General features: G+C 46.7%; 1 protein-coding gene across 1 annotated transcript in view; it reads right to left on the bottom strand.

Annotated features, from left to right (window-relative positions):
- Nucleotides 1-14,945, bottom strand: part of ezrb (ezrin b) — a 64,493-nt gene that overhangs the window by 3,608 nt on the left and 45,940 nt on the right. Inside the window, exons 11-14 of the mRNA XM_014143991.2 lie at nucleotides 7,238-7,368; nucleotides 4,643-4,803; nucleotides 2,035-2,127; nucleotides 969-1,241 (exon numbers count right to left, since the gene is read on the bottom strand). Coding sequence (XP_013999466.1) covers nucleotides 969-1,241; nucleotides 2,035-2,127; nucleotides 4,643-4,803; nucleotides 7,238-7,368 — 658 coding nt within the window. The remainder of the gene's footprint in view (nucleotides 1-968; nucleotides 1,242-2,034; nucleotides 2,128-4,642; nucleotides 4,804-7,237; nucleotides 7,369-14,945) is intronic.

Genomic DNA, 14,945 nt, shown 5'->3' with positions numbered 1-14,945 from the left:
TTGGAGAAATGTCCTCTGGTCTGATGAAACAAAAATAGAACTGTTTGGCCATAATGACCATCGTTATGTTTGGAGGAAAAAGGGGGAGGCTTGCAAGCCGAAGAACACCATCCCAACCGTGAAGCACAGGGGTGGCAGCATCATGTTGTGGGGGTGCTTTGCTGCAGGAGAGACTGGTGCACTTCACAAAATAGATGGCATCATGAGGCAGGAAAATTGTGTGGATATATTGAAGCAACATATCAAGACATCAGTCAGGAAGTTAAAGCTTGGTCGCAAATGGGTCTTCCAAATGGACAATGACCCCAGCATACTTCCAAAGTTGTAGCAAAATGGCTTAAGGACAACAAAGTCAAGGTATTGGAGTGGCCATCACAAAACCCTGAACTCAATCTTATAGAACATTTGCGGGCAGAACTGAAAAAGCATGTGCGAGCAAGGAGGCCTACAAACCTGACTCAGTTACACCAGCTCTGTCAGGAGGAATGGGCCAAAATTCACCCAACTTATTGTGGGAAGCTTGTGGAAGGCTACATGAAACGTTTAACCCAAGTTAAACAATTTAAAGGCAATGCTACCAAATACTAATTGAGTGTATGTAAACTTCTGACCCACTGGGAATATGATGAAAGAAATAAAATCTGAAATAAATCATTCTCTCTACTATTATTCTGACATTTTACATTCTTAAAATAAAGTGGTGATCCTAACTGACCTAAGACAGGGAATGTTTACTAGGATTAAATGTCAGGAATTGTGAAACTGAGTATAAATGTATTTGTCTAAGGTGTATGTAAACTTCCGACTTCAGCTGTAGGTTGATTTTCAAGCAGTAATATATGATTCAAGACTGAATGATTTAATGAATTAATGATTTAAACAATCAATCAATCGATCACTCAACCCATTAAGCAACCAACCAATCCCTGCAAATTCGCACGTGTTGCTGCGAACTAAATCACCCTTACCATGAGCTGCCTCTGCACACGCTCGTTCTTCTCGGCCTCGGTGAGGCGCTCCTCTTCCAGGCGGTGGTCGTTGAAGCCCTCGTTCTGCAGGTCGGCACTGTACGTGCTGTTGTTCTCGCTGTCGTTCTGCTCCTCCACCATCAAAACGTCATGGTTGTCCACAAACATGGGCACCTCCACGAACATGGGGGGAGGGGGTGCCTGAATGGGGGCCGTCATCACCATTTGCAGCTCCTCCTTGGTCTTCAGCAGGTCGTCCTGGGCCTCCTGAGCCTGAGGGGGTGGGGTGGGAGGACAGGGAGAGAGAGAGGGTTATTACTACAGAACACTGTGGAATGCCCCACATTACAATACAACCTGTTCTCATCTTGAGCCACAGCAAAAAGTGATTCCATATCAATGGTAGAGTACCTACAGTTAAGTGACTGTGTGACATAGGCCTAGATTCAATCAGATCAAGCGTTAACCGGCGATAGATGACACCCGCATAGCTGATATATTGGCGTTGTCGGAGGTGTAACTGCGTTGGTGCTGTCAAATCGGTGAGCAGCTGCCCTTGTTCATTGTCACGAAGCCACAGCCGTCCCACTCTCGTTAGAAGTTCAGAGCGAGTAAGTGAAGGCTATCAAGAAATAATCACGCTCAAATTGAAAAATCATTCAACATGGTAATTAGGATTTCTATCAGCCTAATGGAGGTGTAGACTACATCTCACATTCCAGTGTTCCAACTTGTAAACAAGGCTGAATGGGATTTATGTTAATGCGACTCCATGCAGCCAATGGCAATATCCGCTTTAGGTATAGCGCCGGGAGCCGCTTGTGGATTTAACAGCTCTAATGCAGTTTCACCTCCGATCGTGTGTGTGTGTGCATGTGTGTGCATGTGTGTGCGTGTGTGTGCGTGTGTGCGTGTGTGCGTGTGTGTGTGTGTGTGTGTGTGCGTGTGTGTGTGTGTGTGTGTGTGTGTGTGTGTGTGTGCAAGAGCGTGCATCCAATTGTGCGTGCTTGTGCGTGCGTACATATGCATGCATGCATTTGTCCATGTGTGTGTGTGGGCGACTCACCCTGTGTTGCCATGTGTCAGCCTCCTCCTCCTTGCGCCGCTTGGCCTCCTCCAGCAGGGCGATCCTAGCTGTGTGCTCTGCCAGCTCCGCAGCCTGAGAGAGAGAACAGAGGAGAAAAGGGAAAGAGGTGAGGAGGCTGACACACATCTAGGAGAGACAAGGAGGAGGACAGAGGAGGGTGACAGGCCACAAAAAGTTGGGGTACAGTAGACAAAAGACCACAGGTCCGTGGGAAGGGATGGAGAGACAGCGAGGGGTGGAGGGGATTGTGTGGAGGCCTACAGGTTTTAATTCAGTGCTGAGAGCAGTACAAGGCGGAGTAGTCCAATCCGTCTCAACATGTGCTGGGGCTGGCCAGAGTCCAGTCTGTCTCAACAAGTGCTGGGGCTGGCCAGAGTCCAGTCTGTCTCAACATGTGCTGGGGCTGGCCAGAGTCCAGTCTGTCTCAACAAGTGCTGGGGCTGGCCAGAGTCAAGTCTGTCTCAACAAGTGCTGGGGCTGGCCAGAGTCAAGTCTGTCTCAACAAGTGCTGGGGCTGGCCAGAGTCCAATCCGTCTCAACATGTGCTGGGGCTGGCCAGAGTTCAGTCTGTCTCAACATGTGCTGGGGCTGGCCAGAGTCCAGTCTGTCTCAACAAGTGCTGGGGCTGGCCAGAGTCAAGTCTGTCTCAACAAGTGCTGGGGCTGGCCAGAGTCCAATCCGTCTCAACATGTGCTGGGGCTGGCCAGAGTCCAGTCTGTCTCAACAAGTGCTGGGGCTGGCCAGAGTCCAGTCTGTCTCAACATGTGCTGGGGCTGGCCAGAGTTCAGTCTGTCTCAACATGTGCTGGGGCTGGCCAGAGTCCAGTCTGTCTCAACATGTGCTGGGGCTGGCCAGAGTCCAGTCTGTCTCAACATGTAATGGGGCTGGCCTGAGTCCAGTCTGTCTCAACATGTGCTGGGGCTGGCCTGAGTCCAGTCTGTCTCAACATGTGCTGGGGCTGGCCTGAGTCCAGTCTGTCTCAACATGTGCTGGGGCTGGCCTGAGTCCAGTCTGTCTCAACATGTGCTGGGGCTGGCCTGAGTCCAGTCAGTCTCAACAAGTGCTGGAGCTAATAATCTGGGGATGAGGTATAATTACTTCCGTGTCGGCCATAGAGTTAGATAGAGGACTCATATTTGTATCTGTGCCAACCTGGCATCTGTGACAGCATGGGCAGCGCCATTAAAACGGGTTATATTCATCTGGAGTCCTCTATCTAACTCTATGGTGTGGGCCATATAGTAGATACACCATTGTACCAGAGAGACCTGCAGTAGAGTACATTTGAGTAGTGTACAGTGCTCAGTGCTTATTGTTGGGCTCAGTACGCTGCTTTGTTGTTCACACACACACACACACACACACACACACACACACACACACACACACACACACACACACACACACACACACACACACACACACAAAGCCCAGCACAAAAGCACCACACACACAGTGGGGATACTTAACCATAAAACACCTATGTCAAGTGTGTTCAGCTGGAAAATTGGTGTCTGGCTCAAAAAGGGCCAACACAGCCTCTATTGAAAACAGTCAACAGGTTGCTAGGCTAGACTGCTGCTTAGTCATTGGAGATTCCAGTCTACCTAGTTAAAGCTGAGGAGATGTTGAGAGAAACAGTAGATTGTGTTGTGATGTTCATACTAGTGGTGCCTGTTGTATATATGGATCATAGCGAGACATTACATGTTTGAGGAAAGCCCCATTACAGCAAAACCTGTAGCGTATCCTGCATTCTGTTTCTTTGCAAACTGACCATTTTGGTGTTTTATAGTGGCTTATTGTCTGGTGTCTATCTGTTTATCATGACACATTGCTCTGTTATGGGGTCGTTGTCCCAACTTGTCCCTATAAAAACAGCCTCAGTGTTCCACTGTCAATAGTCTTCACCCTAGACTACAGGTTTACTGTCAGGTCTGTTACAGTGACCCTGTGTGTGGTCTGGTGCAGAGCAGAGTGCAGAGCAGGGTGGGGTGGACAGTGTCTGGCATAAAGGGATGTAGTCCACTTTTACTGTGGTGAAGGACATTATTACAGTAAGGTACAGAGGCGCAGTCTTCAGTGCTGCATGGAGGAGTTCATTTCAGCTCTGCACAGTGCGCTACAGTGAGGTGAGGTTTGGAGTTTTACATGTTGAAGAGGTGGTGTCTAGGCTTAAGCTCAGCAGGCTAACACAGTCTTGTGTCACAGATAGGTCAATTTCAGAATTGTACAGTATAGTACAGTATAGTAGGGTTATAGCGGGGTTTCAATTTGCTGTGACATGGTAGCGTTAAGGTACAGTGCAGTAAGGTTATAGGGGGGTTGTGACATGGTTGTAACATGATTCTGACATGGTTATAACATGGTTGTAAGATGTTATAACATGGTTGTAAGATGTTGTGACATGGTTATACCATGTTGTAAGATGGTTATACCATGTTGTAAGATGTTGTGACATGGTTATACCATGGTTGTAAGATGTTATAACATGGTTGTAACATGTTGTAAGATGGTTGTAACATGTTGTAAGATGGTTGTAACATTGTTGTATGATGTTACAACATGGTTGTGTGGTGGTTCTCACCAGCTGCTCCTGGTTGTGCATCTGGTCCTGGGCGTGGCGAGCCAGCTCCTCCTTGGCCAGCAGGGCGGCCTGACGCTCAGCCTCCAGGCGGGCTGCCTCGTCCTCCGCCATCCTCCTCTCCACCTCCAGCTGCATGGCACGTTGCATCTGCTCCTGCAGGTCTGGAGTGGAGTGGAGTGTAGAGGAGAGAGAGAGAGAGGGGGAAGAGAGAGAGAGAGAGAGAGAGAGAGAGAGAGAGAGAGAGAGAGAGAGAGAGAGAGAGAGAGAGGAAGAGAGAGAGGGGAAGAGAGAGAGAGGAAGAGAGAGAGGGGAAGAGAGAGAGGGGAAGAGAAAGAGGGGAAGAGAGAGAGGGGAAGAGAGAGAGGGGAAGAGAGAGAGGGGAAGAGAGAGAGGGAAGAGAGAGAGGGAGGAGAGAGAGAGGGGAAGAGAGAGAGGGGAAGAGAGAGAGGGGAAGAGAGAGAGGGGAAGAGAGAGAGGGGAAGAGAGAGAGGGGAAGAGAGAGAGGGGAAGAGAGAGAGGGGAAGAGAGAGAGGGGAAGAGAGAGAGGGGAAGAGAGAGAGGGGAAGAGAGAGAGGGAAGAGAGAGAGGGAAGAGAGAGAGGGAAAGAGAGAGAGGGGAAGAGAGAGAGAGGAGAGAGAGAGGAAGAGAGAGAGGAAGAGAGAGAGGGGAAGAGAGAGAGGGGAAGAGAGAGAGTGGAAGAGAGAGAGGGGAAGAGAGAGAGGGAAGAGAGAGAGGGGAAGAGAGAGAGGAAGAGAGAGGGAAGAGAGAGAGGAGAGAGAGGGGAAGAGAGAGAGGGAAGAGAGAGAGGGGTAGAGAGAGAGAGGAAGAGAGAGAGGGGAAGAGAGAGAGAGGAAGAGAGAGAGGGGAAGAGAGAGAGGGGTAGAGAGAGAGAGGGGAAGAGAAAGAGGGGAAGAGAGAGAGGGGTAGAGAGAGAGAAGGAAAAGAAAGAGAGATGAAGAGAGAGAGAGAAAATACAGAATATATATTTAATATTGAATACTGCACTGTTGTGAAGGGCTTGCAAGTTAAGCATTCCACTGCACTTGTGCATGTGACAAATAAAACGTGAAACTTGAAACTAACGTGGTTTCAGAGATGTTGGTTTTACACTTTTTCAGGCGTTGTGAGATCTGATAGTAGCCTAACACGATACACAGACTAAGGTATCATATCTGATCGTCTGTGCATCGTGTTAGACTAGTAAGGCACCAAAGACGACCTGGAAAACACCTAAAACACCCAAACACATGCTCCTCATGCAGGTCAGACACAGAGAGACACTGACAGATAAAAGACAAATACACCTCTGCAAGACAGAGATATTCATAAACACATATAGTAAATAGTACCAGACATACTCCAGAACTACACTAAGGAAACACATATAGTACCAGACATACTACAGAACTACACTAAGAAACACATATAGTACCAGACATAGTACAGAACTACACTAAGGAACACATATAGTACTAGACATAGTACAGAACTACACTAAGGAACACATATAGTACTAGACATACTACAGAACTACACTAAGGGACACATATAGTACCAGACATACTACAGAACTACACTAAGGAACACATATAGTACTAGACATAGTACAGAACTACACTAAGGAACACATATAGTACTAGACATAGTACAGAACTACACTAAGAAACACATATAGTACCAGACATACTACAGAACTACACTAAGGAACACATATAGTACCATACATACTACAGAACTACACTAAGGAACACATATAGTACTAGACATAGTACAGACCTCTGAAGCAGACCTTCAAAACGAAGTACAAAATCTTACAAATGTATGATTGCATTATGGATAGTATGGAACCACCAGGCACTTACTGTAATTACAGAGTTGTTCTACTTCCATGATGTAATCCTAAACCCTCTCCACAGATATTCATGGAAATAATAATACAATAATAATCCGGTTAAGTAAACCCGAGAGAAGGTATACGCTATCTGCTAGACTGAATATAGAGAAAAACCATGGTCATATTCATTAGGGCTCACCGTAACAAAACATTACAGAAATGTTTTGCAACGGAAAACAAAAACAAGCAATTCTTATTGGACACGTTCAGGTAGTCCCTCCCTGTTTTAGTAGCTTTTCTTCCGTTTCATGCCTAATGAATACGACCCATGTATAATAATATATAAGGTTACAAACAAAGGTCGATGAGGAAGCATTGACAGTCAGTAAATGCCTTATCAACCTGCTAACTGATATCTAACCATGCAGAAACAATACCGCCGGGCTATCTAAGGTCCACCGGGACATAAAGTCACACATAGCACAAGGCTAGCTGTATACTACTACTTCCAGTAAAATAGACCAGAATTTTCTAACTATTTAAATGCAAATTGTTGTCAACAGAGTCATTTTCTCAAATATCATTACTGTTTTAAGCTATTTAATGCAGCATGAAAATGCAGCACACACACCAACACACGCATGCACACACACACATTCTCTGTCTCTCTTACTCACACATCTCCCTAGATTTAGGTGATAAATGTGCTCTGGTTGACCCTAGTGTCCTCACCAGTCAGACCCTGTTCTCCAGGGGCATACCTTTCTCTGCCTTCTTGGTCTTTTCCTCAAACTGGTAGAGTCTCATCATCAGATCCTGCTTCTCTCTCTCCATCTGCTCCTTCTCTTTCTCTATGTCCTCCCTCTTCTTCTTCTCGTTCTCCAGCTGGGCCCTGCAGATAAGAGAGGGCCGGTGTGAGACACAAAGAGAGGCTGACGTGTGCTGGCTAATTAAGTAATAACCACTCAGGGGCCATTGGCCCCTCTCGCTGTGTGATTTTACACACATTGAGTAGAGACACACTTTGTACACACACACACACACACGCACACACACACACACACACACACACACACACACACACACACACACACACACGCACACGCACACACACAAAGCAAGCAAACACATTTGGGGCACAGTGTAGCAGGTGTAAACTGTCATTCTACAGATACCCTTTGTAGTTTGTTCAGTGATGTTAAATAAGCTGGTTAGACTGTCTAGACCGGGGGTCGGCAACCCGCGGCTCTAGTGCCGCATGCGGCTCTTTAGCGTCGCCCTAGTGGCTCCCTGGAGCTTTTTCAAAAATATGAAAATGGAAAAAGATGGTGTGAATATATTTTTGGTTTTAATATAATTTATTATCCAATGCTGTAAAAATGTGTATAATAAATATTTAATTTCAACATTTCTGTCAACGAAAATGTACGTCATAGCCTGCGACACACGTTTCTTTCAGCTCGGCGTAGTGCCAGACAGGTGGCTGTTGCAAACAAACCGGCGGGTGTGTCATGGGCCATGGATCCCAAAGGGAAAAAGAGAAAGATAGCTGAGGAGAACAGAGGATTCCACAGTTCTTGGACCGAATCATTTGCTTTCATTGCCAATGCGGAAGGATTGCCTGCATGTTTGCTTTGTAATGAGAAGTTGTCAAATAACAAAAAGAGTAACGTGGAAAGACATTTCCAGGGGAGGCATGCTACATTTGCAGCCGAGTACCCAGTTGGGAGTGAGAGAAAAAGTGCGATTGCATTACTTCTGGAGATATTAGAGGAGCGCAAAGATAGATTTAAGAAGTGGATTGCATCTCCAAACTCCACTACTGCTGCTAGTTTTGTTGCAACCCGGGAGATAATAAAGCGTGGAAAACCGTTCACAGATGGTGACTACAGGAAGGATTCATTCATTAAAATATCAGAGCACCTATTTGCAGACTTCAAAAACAAAACCGAGATAATACAGAGAATTAAAGACATGCCTCTCTCCGCAAAGACAGTGAAGGAAACGGCCATTAAAATGGCAGGCAACTAGACTCTTGACTAATGACACAAAAACACCCTTTCCCTTTATTGTTGAAGGTTGGCAGCGTAATGTTAGGTTCCAATGTAGGGTTAGGTTCCAATGTAGGGTTAGGCTCCAGTGTAGGGTTAGGTTCCAGTGTAGGGTTAGGTTCCAGTGTAGGGTTAGGTTCCAATGTAGGGTTAGGTTCCAATGTAGGGTTAGGTTCCAGTGTAGGGTTAGGTTCCAGTGTAGGGTTAGGTTCCAGTGTAGGGTTAGGTTCCAGTGTAGGGTTAGGTTCCAGTGTAGGGTTAGGCTCCAGTGTAGGGTTAGGCTCCAGTGTAGGGTTTGGTTCCAGTGTAGGGTTAGGTTCCAGTGTAGGGTTAGGTTCCAATGTAGGGTTAGGCTCCAGTGTAGGGTTAGGGATAGGTTTCAGTGTAGGGTTAGGTTCCAATGTAGGGTTAGGCTCCAGTGTAGGGTTAGGGATAGGTTTCAGTGTAGGGTTAGGTTCCAATGTAGGGTTAGGCTCCAGTGTAGGGTTAGGCTCCAGTGTAGGGTTAGGGATAGGTTTCAGTGTAGGGTTAGGTTCCAATGTAGGGTTAGGCTCCAGTGTAGGGTTAGGCTCCAGTGTAGGGTTAGGGATAGGTTTCAGTGTAGGGTTAGGTTCCAATGTAGGGTTAGGCTCCAGTGTAGGGTTAGGTTTCAGTGTAGGGTTAGGGATAGGTTTCAGTGTAGGGATAGGTTTCAGTGTAGGGTTAGGCTCCAGTGTAGGGTTAGGTTTCAGTGTAGGGTTAGGTTCCAGTGTAGGGTTAGGGATAGGTTTCAGTGTAGGGATAGGTTTCAGTGTAGGGTTAGGCTCCAGTGTAGGGTTAGGTTCCAGTGTAGGGTTAGGTTCCAGTATAGGGTTAGAGATAGTTTTCAGTGTAGGGTTAGGTTCCAGTGTAGGGTTAGGTTCCAGTGTAGGGTTAGGTTCCAGTGTAGGGTTAGGGTTAGGTTCCAGTGTAGGGTTAGGCTCCAGTGTAGGGTTAGGTTCCAGTGTAGGGTTAGGTTCCAGTGTAGGGTTAGGTTCCAGTGTAGGGTTAGACTCCCGTGTAGGGTTAGGTTTCAGTGTAGGGTTAGGTTCCAGTGTAGGGTTAGGTTCCAGTGTAGGGTTAGGTTCCAGTGTAGGGTTAGGGATAGGTTTCAGTGTAGGGTTAGGCTCCAGTGTATGGTTAGGTTCCAGTGTAGGGTTAGGTTCCAGTGTAGTGTTAGGTTCCAGTGTAGGGTTAGGCTCCAGTGTAGGGTTTGGTTCCAGTGTAGGGTTAGGTTCCAGTGTAGGGTTAGGTTCCAGTGTAGGGTTAGGTTCCAGTGTAGGGTTAGGTTCCAGTGTAGGGTTAGGCTCTAGTGTAGGGTTAGGGATAGGTTTCAGTGTAGGGTTAGGTTCCCGTGTAGGGTTAGGGTTAGGTTCCAGTGTAGGGTTAGGTTTCAGTGTAGGGTTAGACTCCCGTGTAGGGTTAGGGTTAGGCTCCAGTGTAGGGTTAGGTTTCAGTGTAGGGTTAGACTCCCGTGTAGGATTAGGGTTAGGCTCCAGTGTAGGGTTAGGTTCCAGTGTAGGGTTAGGCTCCCGTGTAGGGTTAGGGTTAGGTTCCAGTGTAGGGTTAGGGTTAGGTTCCAGTGTAGGGTTAGGGTTAGGTTCCAGTGTAGGGTTAGGCTCCCGTGTAGGGTTAAGGTTAGGTTTCAGTGTAGGGTTAGGTTCCAGTGTAGGGTTAGGTTTCAGTGTAGGGTTAGGTTCCAGTGTAGGGTTAGGTTTCAGTGTAGGGTTAGGCTCCAGTGTAGGGTTAGGCTCCCGTGTAGGGTTAGGCTCCCGTGTAGGGTTAGGGTTAGACTCCAGTGTAGGGTTAGGCTCCCGTGTACGGTTAGGGTTAGGCTCCCGTGTAGGGTTAGGGTTAGACTCCAGTGTAGGGTTAGGCCCCAGTGTAGGGTTAGGGTTAGGCTCCAGTGTAGGGTTAGGCTCCAGTGTAGGGTTAGGTTCCAGTGTAGGGTTAGGCTCCAGTGTAGGGTTAGGTTCCAGTGTAGGGTTAGACTCCCGTGTAGGGTTAGGGATAGGTTTCAGTGTAGGGTTAGGCTCCAGTGTAGGGTTAGGCTCCCGTGTAGGGTTAGGGTTAGGCTCCCGTGTAGGGTTAGGGTTAGACTCCAGTGTAGGGTTAGGGTTAGGCTCCCGTGTAGGGTTAGGGTTAGGCTCCAGTGTAGGGTTAGGCTCCAGTGTAGGGTTAGGGTTAGGCTCCAGTATAGGGTTAGGTTCCAGTGTAGGGTTAGACTCCCGTGTAGGGTTAGGGTTAGGCTCCAGTGTAGGGTTAGGCTCCAGTGTAGGGTTAGGCCCCAGTGTAGGGTTAGGCTCCAGTGTAGGGTTAGGTTCCAGTGTAGGGTTAGACTCCCGTGTAGGGTTAGGGATAGGTTTCAGTGTAGGGTTAGGGTTAGGCTCCAGTGTAGGGTTAGGTTCCAGTGTAGGGTTAGACTCCCATGTAGGGTTAGGGTTAGGCTCCAGTGTGGGGTTAGGTTCCAGTGTAGGGTTAGGGTTAGGCTCCAGTGTAGGGTTAGGTTCCAGTGTAGGGTTAGGTTCCAGTGTAGGGTTAGACTCCCATGTAGGGTTAGGGTTAGGTTCCAGTGTAGGGTTAGGTTCCCGTGTAGGGTTAGACTCCCGTGTAGGGTTAGGGTTAGGTTCCCGTGTAGCGTTAGGTTCCAGTGTAGGGTTAGACTCCCGTGTAGGGTTAGGGATAGGTTCCTGTGTAGGGTTAGGTTCCAGTGTAGGGTTAGGTTCCAGTGTAGGGTTAGACTCTCGTGTAGGGTTAGGGATAGGTTTCAGTGTAGGGTTAGGGTTAGGCTCCAGTGTAGATTTAGGTTCCAGTGTAGGGTTAGACTCCCGTGTAGGGTTAGGGTTAGGTTCCAGTGTAGGGTTAGGTTCCAGTAGGGCTGGGCGATAAGGCAAATAAATTATCACGATATATATATTTTTTTCATTCGATCATTATAATTATCACGATATTAATCAAATAATGTTTAAAAAGGTGCATATCTGCTTCCGACTCAAGAATGCCTAAACAAACGAAAGGCTTTAATGTTTCTTATTTATTGTCAGAAGTAAAACTCACAAATAACATTTTAACTTCACTTTTTAAAGCTGTAAACCCTTACAAGTCAAAAAATTAGATAGTGCAAGTCTATATGCATTATAACTGGTACCCTAATGGCACATCACAGTTGAAGTTAGGGTAGTTGTTGTCTTACAAGTTACAAGCAAGAAAGACAAGTCTGTCTACGGTCTCTGGCTTTAAAGCTGTCCTATGGCAGGTCACGATGTTGCCACCTGTGCTAAAAACCCGCTCTGAGGGGGAGCTGGTCGCAGGAATGCACAGGTAGCACTTTGCCAAGTGGATGACTTTGGGAAAGTGTTTTTGGTGGAAATTCCACCAGTCCAGTGGATTGGTTTCACTGTCAGCATCAGGAGACTGAAGGTAACAGCTGAGTTCCTTTTCTACCAGCTGGATTTCAGTAAGACCTGTGGTGGTGGAGCATGGCTTTTTGAAAAAACTTCCCAGTGACTTTCTCTTTTTAGCTGTCAGTTGTGGTGAAGCAGCAGCAAAGTCTCCCTGTGCTGGGCTTGGGTTTTATGTCCCTCATTGACCATCCCTGAGACAGCTCTTGCTTTTATGTGGCCCACCTTCTCCTCTTTGATGTAATGTGTTTTAAACCGAGGGTCGAACAACGAGGCTTTGTCCAGGAAGTCATCTGTGGCTAGGTCATCATATTTCTCATTCAGATAGTCCATGATTATCGTTTTGATGGTTTGGGTGAGCACTATTTCACCATCATCAGGTTTCATGACCTCTGTATTGAACAGGTGTAGTACTGGCTTCAGGTAAGACACACTGACATAAGACTCACCAGACAGAGCATCTGTGATTTCTAGGAGTGGGGTCAATGCCTGGTTGATGGACTAAAGAACATCTATATCAGTATAGGTGGGAGCTAATTGCCAGGTCTTCTTGTCACTGGACAAGACCTGTGAAATGTCTTTCTCCTGCTCCAGTACTCTGTGCACCATGTTTTGACGTGATCCCCAGCTGGTAGGCGACTCGGTCACCAACTTGTGCTGGGGTAGGTGGTGTTCTTTTAGAGCAACTGCCAGGTCTCTCTTCTTTGTCCACCAATAGGAAAAGGCACCTACCACTTTCTAACACACTCCAATTGCTCAATCCACCAGTTTGCCTCTACCCACTCTCTCTTATTAAAATCTCTTGATTTCTCTTAATTGTTAAAATCGCAATAATCCCTTTAGTTACGTACAAATGTCATTTTTAACTTAATCAGTTGATGGGGAAAAAATCCACCTTTAGTTTCATCTAACTAATCACTTCAATATACACAATTGACAAATGCAGACGATGTCCAAAAGACTGCAGTCAGGTCCATTTGTTGATTTGAGCAGCCTTCACCAAGTTCACACCACTATCTGTTGTAATGCAGACCTGTCTGTCTTGACCGAGTCCCCAGGAGGCGAGAGCGTCAATGAGCCCCTCTGCTATAGCTTCACCCGTGTGGTCGTCGGGAAACTATGTGTTTGAAGGCATTTATTTAGAAGATTCCAATCTGTACATTTTTTAAAATTTTTGTCACTTCTCTGCACGTTCCTGCTGCGTCACAGAGGTGAAATGGACTGCTGTACCCAATTATTCTATATTGACATTATTGATAATTAATCTAAACGTTTTTATATTGTTATTGAGGGAAGTAATTACCTAGATAATTATTGATATTGATTTATCTCCCAGCACTAGGTTCCAGTGTATGGTTAGGTTCAAGTTTAGGGTTAGGGTTAGGTTCAGGTTCCAGTGTAGGGTTATGTTCCAGGGAAGGGTTAGGGTTAGGTTCCAGTGTCGGGTTAGGTTTAGGGTTAGGTTCCAGTGTAGGGTTAGGTTCCAGTGTAGGGTTAGGTTCCAGTGTAGGGTTAGGTTCCAGTGTAGGTTTAGGGTTAGGTTCCAGTGTAGGGTTAGGTTCCAGTGTCAGGTTTAGGGTTAGGTTCCAGTGTAGGGTTAGGTTCCAGTGTAGGGTTAGGTTTCAGTGTAGTGTTAGGTTCCAGTGTAGGGTTAGGGTTAGGTTCCAGTGTAGGGTTAGGTTCCAGTGTAGGGTTAGGTTCCAGTGTCAGGTTTAGGGTTAGGTTCCAGTGTAGGGTTAGGTTCCAGTGTAGGGTTAGGTTCCAGTGTAGGTTTAGGGTTAGGTTCCAGTGTAGGGTTAGGTTCCAGTGTAGGGTTAGGTTTCAGTGTAGTATTAGGTTCCAGTGTAGGGTTAGGGTTAGGTTCCAGTGTAGGGTTAGGTTCCAGTGTAGGGTTAGGTTCCAGTGTAGGGTTAGGGTTAGGTTCCAGTGTAGGGTTAGGTTCCAGTGTTGGGTTAGGTTTAGGGTTAGGTTCCAGTGTAGGGTTACGTTCCAGTGTTGGGTTAGGTGTAGGGTTAGGTTCCAGTGTAGGGTTAGGGTTAGATTCCAGTGTAGGGTTAGGTTCCCGTGTAGGGTTAGGTTCCAGTGTTGGGTTAGGTTCCCGTGTAGGGTTAGGTTCCAGTGTTGGGTTAGGTGTAGGGTTAGGTTCCAGTGTAGGGTTAAGTTCCAGTGTAGGGTTAGGTTCCAGTGTAGGGTTAGGTTTAGGGTTAGGTTTAGGTTTAGATTCCAGTGTAGGTTTAGGGTTAGGTTCTAGTGTAGGGTTAGGTTTAGGGTTAGGTTTAGGTTTAGATTCCAGTGTAGGTTTAGGGTTAGGTTCTAGTGTAGGGTTAGGTTTGGGGTTAGGTTCCATTGTAGGGTTAGGATTGGGGTTAGGTTCCAGTGTAGGGTTAGGTTCTAGTGTAGGGTTAGGTTCCAGTGTAGGGTTAGGTTTAGGGTTAGGTTTAGATTCCAGTGTAGGTTTAGGGTTAGGTTCTAGTGTAGGGTTAGGTTTGGGGTTAGGTTCCATTGTAGGGTTAGGATTGGGGTTAGGTTAGGTTCCAGTGTAGGGTTAGGTTCCAGTGTAGGGTTAGGTTCTAGTGTAGGGTTAGGTTCCAGTGTAAGGTTTAGGGTTAGGTTCTAGTGTAGGGTTAGGTTCCAGTATAGGGTTAGGTTTAAGGTTAGGTTCTAGTGTAGGGTCAGGTTCTAGTGGGTTAGGGTTAGGGTGAGGTTTAGGGTTAGGTTCTAGTGTAGGGTTAGGTTATAGTGTAGGGTTAGGGTTAGGTTCTAGTGTAGGTTTAGGTTCTAGTGTAGGGTTAGGTTCTAGTGGGTTAGGGTTAGGGTGAGGTTTAGGGTTAGGTTCTAGTGTAGGGTCAGGTTCTAGTGGGTTAGGGTTAGGGTGAGGTTTAGGGTTAGGTTCTAGTGTAGGGTCAGGTTCTAGTGGGTTAGGGTTAGGGTGAGGTTTAGGGTTAGGTTCTAGTGTAGGGTTAGGTTATAGTGTAGGGTTAGGGTTAGGTTCTAGTGTA

The sequence above is a fragment of the Salmo salar genome, chromosome ssa15 (genome assembly GCF_905237065.1).
Source record: "Salmo salar chromosome ssa15, Ssal_v3.1, whole genome shotgun sequence".
NCBI lineage: Eukaryota > Metazoa > Chordata > Actinopteri > Salmoniformes > Salmonidae > Salmo > Salmo salar.
The sequence above is the reverse complement of the archived record's forward strand: the minus strand, read 5'-3'. Positions and strand labels throughout refer to the sequence as shown.